Consider the following 10514-nt stretch of genomic DNA (forward strand, 5'->3'; position numbering starts at 1 on the left):
CGATAAGCCCTAGCAATTGCCGCGGTGCCGAACACTGCGATCCTGATCGGCAACTCGCAGGTGGCAATCCACAGCTTCACGCACAGCTGAGTCTTGCAGGAAGCGGCCCGCATACTTCAAATTTGTGACGACGGTGACTCGACATTGCCCTCACAACCCCAAAATTCTGCTGTCTTCCTCCTCTGGACACCGGCATGCACCGATGTCCCACTCACGGGCAACGAGGCGGCTCACGCCACAGCTCGAGGACTTGCACGCCGAGCCACCGTAGATTATGTGGCCGCCGCCTCCGCCCCCAAGAGCGGGACATCGAGTCTGCCGGATCGGGACGCTACGACAGAAATGCAGCAACGAGACTCGCAATGGGTGTAGTGTGATCGCCTGACCATGTTCAGAGACCTCACCCAATACTACAGACTTAAAAAACGCACATTCTCACCACCGCACGATAAATTAAACAGGAACAAGGCCGTAACCTTACGCTTACTCGAAACACACACCTACCCTAGCCCAGCCATCTTGCACCGCTGTTACCTAGGATTAGACCCGATTAATGTGTGCAAAGCATGCGGACATAGAGCAACGCTGTGACACATGTTCTGGGAATGTGCTGGCAACAACAGTACTGAAACCACCACCGTTTGCGACGCATCCATAACCGCAGCCGTTGCCAGCGTAAAGGAAGCCTTGAACTCGCTTCTTCATGACTTTGCCCCAGCTGCGGAGGCCACCGAAGACCTTCTTTCGTCGGCGTCGCTGTCGCTGGGAGTAGTTGGAAGACTAGCTCTGGGCCGTCTGGCAAGCCAAAGATGGCGCCAGAGTCCAAGGACTTCAAGTCGCCAGCTGAAGCAACAGCCAAAACTGCCGGACCATTCTTTTTAATAAAGTTCATTGTCTTCTTCTTCTTGGGACCGATTCTACTGCGCACATCAAGTAACGAAACCCGAGTCGACACGTACTGTGTTGAAACAACTTTACAGTACATACAAAGGCACACATACACGCACACAGCTGTATCTTAGCGGCTAGTCACTAACGGAGTCCGGCGACACCTCCTTTTCATTGTAAACTAACCACAGAAAGTCATCTTCAGTTCTATATAATGCATTAGAAATGCCACATGTACAGCAAACTGGAATATGGCAACCGCTAACCAAGGCATAAAAAAACATCCGTTCCATGGCAGTGTGGTCAGCTACCTTACCTTGGGCTTTTCTTTTGTAGTAAGAAGTGTTTTCGTTTTTGATGTTGAGTAGAATTAGTTATGATTGTAACGCGCATGCAAATTTAAATACATGTTTTATTAAGAACAAGTGTGCGTTAGAATCATGCAAATACGGTATTAAATAACCAGAAGCTATTGTACTGAATTTCTCATAGTGCACTTGCATATTCAATTTTATTCGGTTAGCTGCAACTTCAGTATACACTTGAACTGTGCAGTCCAGCCTTGTTATAGTAAAGCCATATCCGACACAAGAATGCCTTTACTATTATATCCGCTAGTTGTCGCAAGCGTACATTTGTTGCACACTGACACCGGCAGGACACATTTTAGATTTACTTCGTCATGTGCAATAACTTGTTATATCTGTGCTCACTATATCGAGGTTTGATTTTATATGCATTTGCTGGCGCAAAATAATGAGCAGAATGAAAGAGCACTTTCTGAGCATGGTCTCCCCATTCTTCTTGCCTCACCTTGGTCAACCTTCACAGGTTCACCATGGCGACAACGCGTGACGAACCACCGCTCCCTCCACCACCCCCGCCAGCAACGTCAGCGAGCAGTGTGGCGGACGAGGCTCTGCAGGCGCCACTGCCGCCTCCTCCAGCTATGTCGACCCCCAACTCAGCCTCCTCGTCAGATGGCGAGCTCTCGCCCAGCGGCACCTTGGTCCGCCGGAAGGACTCCAACGGGTCCAGTGTCTCATCGGAGTCCCTCCCGTTCGCCTGCGAGAATGTGGGCACCATCAAGCAGAGGCCAGGAGAAGGCGTGCCCCCGCCCTTGCCACAGCACGGCACGTCTTCCACGCCTGCAAGTCCGTCTCCCACTTCCAGCACAGAGGATGGATTGGACAAGCCACCTCACCACACCAGCCCACCGACGACAACAACGGAGGTGCGGAGTCCCCCAGAAGAAGTTCCTGTTAGAGGTGAGGCTCCTATTACAATTTCCTAGAGGACAGGGACTTGCAACCATTATAATTGCACAGTTGTATGCATGTCAGATGCACCACATGCCGGCATAACCCTGAAATGTTAATTATGCGCCAGTAAGCATGCACTCATTCACTCATGAACTCGCCTGACTGCTCACTTCACACACTATCACTACACCCACCAGGTTAGTTTAGTCGCTGTGGCGTTGTGCTGCTGAGCTTGAGGTCGCAGCTTCGACCTTGGCCGCAGTGGCCGAATTTTGGTGGGCGTGAAATGCAAAAAAAGCTTGTGTCCTGTGCATTGGATGCACAGTAAAGAACTCCAAGTTGTCAAAATTAATTTGTCAATATAATCACATGTTGGTTTCGGTGTGTAGAATACTAGAATTTAATCTACTCGAACACCATCACTACGCGAGGCATTGCATGCTGACGTTTCCAAACGGATAATCATTAGTAGTCCTAGATTCAAGTGTTCATACTTTTTGACGAGCTTTAGGTGAACGGCCCATTAATAAAGGAAACTCGTGTGGGCACAACCTTATTGGTGCTTGTCTGTTGCAGATGTGCCCAGGAGCTCACCCCCTTCATCACGCGAAAAAGCTACAGCACAAAAACCCACCGTCCCCCCTCGCCCCGTAGACAAGTGAGTCTCCTTCTTGTCTTGTTTCAATCACGCGGTTGGATGCTAAGTAATGGACTAGTTATAGCCACCAGCCAAGCTTACCAGGCTAGCTTAGCTGAAGTAATGCTACATTAGCTATCCTTCAGACAGCCCGGAAAGTAAATAAGTGTTTATCAGTTGGTAATTGGCCGTTTGATTCAGTGAAGGACCATGTTGTCTAGTTGTGGGAAACTCAAACTGTGAGAACGGTGTAAAAGAATAAAGATCGCCAGCAGCATAGGTACTTGGTTATCAGTATCCTTGGAGGTGCCAGTGCTGGCCTATGAGGGTGACGTTTGCAGAATAACGAAACATGAAATGAATTCAAGCTGAGCATTCAGGCATGGAACGGAGAATGACAGGGGTAGCATGAAAAGAAACTGATGGGAATGTCGACAAGAGATCATGCATCAGTAGACAAGATGCTAGACTGTGCTAGCGCATGCAAGGTGTGATTGCTAGCAAATTATTGTCCCATAAGCAAAGACAAATGCGTTGTGTCATCTGTAAATGGGGGAATCTGTGGAAATCTAAGCCTTTCTTACTTTCCCTGCTGGTTCCCGCACTGAACTCATCCTTGCATTGCAAAACGTCTCCCTCTGTGCAGACTGTCCCTGACGGCGGGCGGTCGCCTGATGGCGCCAGCACCGTCGCCGTCCTCTTCGGGAGACGTGATTCACGACATTGAGCACATGCTGGCCAGCTTGACCGACCAGTTGGATGCAATGCTGGAGAGCGAACTCAACCCCTGAGCTTTTTTTCCTCTTCCCTGACGCTTCATTTCTGCCCTTTCCTTTTTCAAAAGTTTTTCCGCTGCACGTTGCTTGCATGTTGCTCTTTTTACCTTTCCCTTCTTGGTCGCACTGCATTCTCGACTGGTCACTTGCAGTTGTACTTTTAATCTTGTGTGATGTAGCACTCAGTGCTATCATTCGTTGCGCAATGTGCATTTGCTGAAATTCTGTCAGTCCTGCTCTCTATTCTGTCAGTGCAGGACTTGATGACATTGCAGTTGAAGGAAATGCAGACACTGTGGTGCAGTCAAGGGTCATCACCTGGGGACGTACTTATTGCCAATATTTTTTATCCCATCTAATCAAACCAATCGATGAATCGTTTGCTGCATCTACATATTATTATTATTATTATTATTATTATTATTGTGCTTTTGTTAGCAAGGTTGTAAGTGATCAGTCAAGAATGGACGACCTCCGGTCTGCCCTTCTAGTTACTGGAATGCCATTCGCTACAATGTTTTCAACTTCATTGCATTATGCCAGGCATTCTTTTACTTCTCTTTCTTTATTTCTCCTTCTATTTTTGTTCTGTCTGCTGTTCACCCATCTTGTCATTGAAGCTGCTGTCTTCCCCGACAGCTCTGTTTATATCTCATTAGCCTTCCCCCTGCTTTTCAGTGGCACATATCCTGCCCATTGGTCACTCTTTCACTTCTACTGCATACGCTTTCTCACCACCGACATCACATACTCTGGTTCTTTCTATTATCCTGGGTTTTGTGAGCAGCCTGCATCTAACGGAACGTGGCGACGCAACTCCCCCGGCCACCGATGCTTCTTGGTCGGCGAGGATGAGAAAAAAAAAAAGAAGACGTCGCCACGACGACAGCCGGACTACGAACGGTCAAGCAAACCAGTTGTGAACGCGAACTGCGCATTCTCTTCCGACCTCCGCGTAGATTGTCACTGTTCCCCAACTCCTCTTCCGCAATGCTTCCACCCGCCTCCCCCATTGACTGCCAAAGTGCACAAAATGTGTCCATGATGTTGACGAACAGACTCCCATGCCGTGATGCGCTGTGCCAGCTCTGCCGCACCTGCAAAGCGCCACATCGTGGCAGTGGATCTCTCCCTCGGTGCAACAGCCGGTGACAATGGAAGCACTCCGTGTCATCTTTCTGGAAGAGTGACTTTGTTGTCAGTAGGACTTTTGAAGCACCTGTGCCTGAATCGACCGTGGCATTGTGTGACGCCCGTTGTGCGAACCCTGTGTTGGCTATGTTGTTTTGCTTGCGTGGCCCCCATCTTGGGGAGACTTTTCTTTCATTGTGTAAGCATCTGTGCTAAAAACTGGCTGCTTTGCGTGGACCCACGTTGTTGTTCCAAATGATTCGCATGTGACTCCTCCGAGCAAAGTTTGTTGTTAATGCTGACTGGTGGTGCTTGGTTTTGAATGCTGTAATCATTCACACTCGCTGTGTTTATATGCTTGGCATTTGATTTTCTGGCACCATGAATTCAATCGTAAAGTTGTCAGTAAATTGTGGAAAGCACACACAAAAGAAAGTTCGGGTCTGGAATATGTTTTATAGCATTGTGGCGTAAGCTCAAGCACGTGTGTGAGCTAAATGAGTGTGAACATGATTGGGATGACTCATGTAAAGTGAATCATTTCTTGAGCTGTTCTTTTATAGACCTTTTAAAGACCACATTAGCTTTGGTCAATGGGCACCACTGCATTCAAGGTTACTGGCACGCCAACATAAACATGGCCTGGTTGTTTTCCGTGGTGCTATGTTAATGCACTTGTTCATCAGACGTGTTTGTGCAACACTCTTGCTGTTGGGAATTGGCTTTTACACTGTGCATTGGTCTGGATCATCATAAAGCTTCCACTTATCGAGAACTATCAGTGAAATATCTCTTGCAGACTCGTAAGAGTTGTTGTAAAATCACGGTAAAGCAAGTTTGTACATGTCATGCACAAGTGTGCTCCTTCCTTAAAAAAATTCCATTACACTCCTAAGTGCAGTATCGAAAAGAAATGTGGATAAATAAAAAACTCCACTGGTGAGCTACTGTAGCAGCTTGCTAGCAAGATGCTAGAACGTTCACGGTGTAAAGTCCACTACAACCCATCCGTTCGGGCATGTCCAGAATCGCACACTAGCTACAAGGCTTGACGACGCGCACATATTCTACAGAGCAAGTAGTCAAGCTACTGACAAGAGGGCACAGCGAATCGTCTGTACGCAATATAAATCCCGCCTACGTCTTTTCCGGCCTCTCTCTCTCTCTCTGTGAAAGTGGAAAGTAGACACGATTGCGGTCACGCTGCTTCATGGTGTGAATGTTCTGTCTGTTAGCAACATCAGGGCAGCGTGACATCCTGGCAGTTTGTAGCAGACGTCGTGCAGTCTCGTGTACATACGTCCTAGGAGAGGCGCTGCCTACAATAACCACAGTCCCCCCGAATCAAAGTTTCGAAGAGCCCACTGTGGCCGCTCGAGAGAAAGTACAAGTTCCTTTTCTGTTCTCTTGATGCCTCCTTGGGTCTGTACGGTTGCACCCGTGGGGATGATGGTGTAGCGATGGTGATGCCATTTTGAATGCAAGGCAGGCCATTGCTGTGGTGTGTCTAGGAGCAGCCATGTTGTGCAGATTACCTGTGAACTCTTAGAGGCTTGCATCGTCAAAAGGTGGTCTTGCGAGTTATAGCCTGATGGTGCTGCAATATAATCTCGTAAAAAGTTTGCAGGCCGAGTAATCACAGAAAAAGTTCAATTTTCTCGAAACTCTGACACTTGCTGCTTGTGCTCAGTATGTCATGCAAACCAATACGTTTGTTTACCAAACATCGCCAATAATGGAACCCTGTTTTAAGGAAGTCACATGCGACATTAAAATACCTTCCTTAAATGCTATATTTATTATAAGCATATGTATGTATAGTCATTACATGCTAATATTGGTGAACGAATTTCACATTTGCTTAGTTGAATCCAGTAATTCGTTATATTCATGCAATGTCTCCTTTACTAGATGCCTGCCCTGTCGCTAGTTTTCCCATCAGAGCGGAGGTTCCTGTAGTTCGGGGTAGTCGCGGGGAGACGGCGCTCGCTGCCGACCCTACTTCCTGTTGCGGAGGAAGTGACAATTACTAGGCTGGCGCGCACTCGACCAATGGCTTGACGAGAGACCACGGGTCCTGCCTCCGGGATTGCAACAGACGCCGCTAAAATCTGGGTGGCAGCAGAACGTGATTGAAGTTTGGAGCAGCCACCGCAGCTAGCGCTCGCAGCCGACCCGGGTGGAGAAGAGGAAAGAGGAAAGAGGAGAGAGGCCGGGAACCAATTTCTCAGCTCATGCGGCAGGCATCTAGCAAAGGAGGCATTGACTCATGTTATATTGAGGTTAGACTGTACTGCTTGTCTTGAAGTGTAAAGTACAGAAGATACTTATGCACTTATTGCATTAATCTTGCAAGAAAGAAAATACGGCCAGTTATGTTCCATTTTGTGCCATTGGTGGCTTGAAAAAAAGTGCTATATCAAGTAGATTATTTCACGCGTGTAGAACTCTTCTAACCTCGTTCTGCGAGCGCAACATGCGTCATTTGCGGTGCAGATTTAAATTGTTACACGGCAAAAGTTGTGTTTTTAATTTTGTTGAGCTCTCAATAGATGAATTGATTTTCCAGTACCTGTTTGTTGTGGCTCTGGGGAAGCGACATGTTACTAAATGGTACAAGAATGTAATTGTTTTGATGGATGTTAAGAGAATGAGAAATACTGTTTTTCAGTATGTAGTGAGCACCTGGCATCGTAGTCCATGATGCTGAATTTCAGCACGAGGGAAGAAAAAGTAAAAAACTTGAGTTTGTGGCAATGATAATATGACTTAGGCAGCTTTATACTATAACAAAAAGCCGAGGAAAACTTTGAAAATACCCACACAAATGCTAAAATTGGTTGGTGACTGGCCGCTATCGGTGGGCGATGTTGCCTACCACTGCGACATCAGTGTGTGAAAAATATTTACACAGAATGAGATGTAGATATTGAGCCAACGTCATTCGTAATCTGCATAGCAGCTGCTGTCTACGATTCTCCACAGCAATTTCTGCCGATTCTTGGTGTCCGTTGTCTGCTACAGAAATGTCTTTACTTACGAAGTATATGGTTGTTTTGCTATGTCATGTTTTGTTGCTGCCTTTTGTTCCACAGCTGGTCAGTGGAAAATGAAAAAAAAAAAAGGGTTGAGAGGGTTGGCTTCTTGTTGTGCGAGACATTTATAAAGAGTGCTTGGGGCCGTCAAACTTTGGCGCTCGCTTGCATTTTGAGTTTGATTTTTGCTTAATGCCACAGTGTTCTCTTTTTTTCTTTTGTCAGGTGGTAAACGCATGACAGTATCAGTTATTTTCAGAATGAGTGTGGTGTTACGCCTGTGTGCGAACTTGTTGTCGCTTTGGTGATGTTTGTGTTTGTTCCGGATGCGGCCTTTCTCTTCATCCATGCTTTTGTCATATGAACAAAAATGTTCACACAAGATGTGCATATAGATTTAGTCCGTTAAATTTCCTTGCGTGGCTGTGGTTGCCCCTAAACTTCCAAGGCAGTCCAGAATGAATGGTACATTGTTAGGTTATCGCGCTCACTTTTCTTTCGTTCCGTTTTTTTTTTTTTCGCTCGTTGGGTATACATGCTCGATTTATCTTATTCTGTATCTATTTTGTGAGCTGGTTGTGTACATGTCATGTTCACCTGCAAACATGCTGTGAACATTACATGATCGACGCGTGTCCTGTAAGCAGGTGCTGTTCTATAACTATGTCTTCTTCTTTCTAGTGTTTTTTTTTTTCCATTTTGAAGCAGGTCAAGCATTCTGTGGGTGATAGTTCCTTTTTAGACTGAAATTGTTCTAGGCAGATCATTGCCTATGGCAACCAAAACCTGCCTGCATAAACCGAATGCTTTGTTTCTGAAAGTACCGCAATGTAGTTGATTTCAGTCTGAAGACATATTTGTTCATACACCTGGCTTTGGTTTGGATAGAAATGCCTTATTTTCAAATTTAGTTTCGTGGCTACTGTTAAAATTGATTGACATTCAGCCAGTAGGTGGTAGAACTGCAGCTGTCGGTACTTTGATCGGCAAAGTGTTGTGACGACTCGTTTTTCACTGGGTCTGGAGTTGTCATCAAAGTGGTTAGGCGGTTTTTCTATGTTCTTGTTAATCCACAGATGGCCGTGCAAACACCCTTTGCTGAAGACACCATTTTCCTAGTGATACCGCAGGACTTGAGAGTTTGAACATGCACATCATAGAGGAAAAAAAGAAAAAAAGAAAAGCTTGCACCACCACGACACCACACGTATTCGTTTCATTGATTGAAGTGGCTTTTATGAATCTTAACCACTCCCATTTCCCTCGACGATGCCCCTGTTTCAAGGCTCAGGAAGGCAATATAAAGTACATAGACTTTGTTGTCCGCAGCAGCTGACAATCTAGCATTCATCGTATCTAAAGGCTAAAATCCCCCTGAAAGAATTGAAAAAGAAACAAGATGCTGGTTTTAGAGCACACTTTCATAGATTCTTTATTGCGCATAAAGCCCTCCGAGACAAGAAAATCTATTGAATACCAGCAAATTCTACTGTTTTCTCGTTCAAAATGCACATTTCAAATACCTGGCGTTTGAAACTGCCAAGCAGGCGGGACTGTCTATTTCAAATTAACATATCTGATTGCAGGTAGTCATAGGTTTCATAGTAACTGTTTTGATGTGCTGAAGCAGTTGCATGATAAGATTAGATATTGATGTCTTAGGGAGAGTGTGTGGCACACATCATACTGAGCTGCCGCAATGTACAGTGCAACATTTTACACTTTATTCTGTTAGCCTTAAAAGCTGAAGGCAAGTTAAAACATATCGCCTTCTTCAAAGTCTGTGGAATATCCTTTACAGGTTTTTTTTTTTATACATAGGCTTGTGTCTAGCCTACTTAGTGACTGGACACCGTTACGAAAACAGGTGTGTCTCATTTTAAAACCAGCATCGTTCTTCTCATGAGAGATAGTCATAGCCAGCAGTTTTTCAGATCATAGTGCCAAAAAGATAACCACCCCCGCTAATTACAGAAAAAAAAAAAAGTCATTTGGGAATCATGGCTCTACGTTTTGTTCACTCATGAGAACCATTTCACTGAACGCTCTTCTCCGCATGGTTGGGTCATTCATTGAGCTGATGATGTGTTCTTGTTTGAACCACGCTCACCTTTGGGCTGTGAGCGTGGGAAGAAAAAAATGTTGCAGCAAGTTTGATGTTTTGTGGTCGTAGACCAAAAAGTGTGTAAAGAAACAAGGAGGAAGATGAAAAAGGTTTTTTTTTTCTCCACTCTGCAGCGTTTAGATAATCGATGTGTCATAGACGATTAACTATTTTTAGAGAACTCGGAGCCACAGAGGGTTGATGATGCTGGCCTGAGCTAAGAGAGCATAGCGTCTTGTCTCAATGCCTCAAGTGTTCTGTATTTTCTTTTCACCTGTGTCCTTTACTGGCGATTCTTTTCTCCCCCTTTTGAAAATAAAAGCAGAGTTCTGAGGACAGAAAAAGAAAAAGCCAGTCCTTTGTGATGTGCTTTACCTTGTGTGATTCACAAGGGATGTATTTTAAGGCCAACTGCAATGACATTTCACTTTGAATTAATTGATTATAAGCAAGTAGTATATACTGTTCAAGCAATCCTGGCAAACCCGCATGGCGGGTAACTGTCTACTTTACTTATTAACAACTTTTAATTAAGTAACACGTAATCAGACTATGCGTGCATCTGAAACCATGGTGTCTGGAATTTTAGTCCACTGCCTGATCTTCTATATGCTGAGGAGTTGTGCTGGCTCTCTCCAGTCTAGATTTTGTATCATATACAGAGCAGGGTAATGGCAGCAT

At 45.4% G+C, this 10514-nt stretch overlaps 1 protein-coding gene across 1 annotated transcript in view; it reads left to right on the forward strand.

Annotated features, from left to right (window-relative positions):
- The window catches only part of LOC135900747 (caskin-2-like), a 319002-nt gene extending 308819 nt beyond the window's left edge, over positions 1-10183 (forward strand). Inside the window, exons 23-25 of the mRNA XM_070524415.1 lie at positions 1720-2156; positions 2727-2808; positions 3434-10183. Of these exons, the coding sequence (XP_070380516.1) occupies positions 1720-2156; positions 2727-2808; positions 3434-3578 (664 nt within the window). The 3' untranslated portion in view covers positions 3579-10183. The remainder of the gene's footprint in view (positions 1-1719; positions 2157-2726; positions 2809-3433) is intronic.
- The last annotated feature ends 331 nt before the right edge of the window (positions 10184-10514 follow it).

This window comes from Dermacentor albipictus, chromosome 8 (genome assembly GCF_038994185.2).
Source record: "Dermacentor albipictus isolate Rhodes 1998 colony chromosome 8, USDA_Dalb.pri_finalv2, whole genome shotgun sequence".
Taxonomy (NCBI): domain Eukaryota; kingdom Metazoa; phylum Arthropoda; class Arachnida; order Ixodida; family Ixodidae; genus Dermacentor; species Dermacentor albipictus.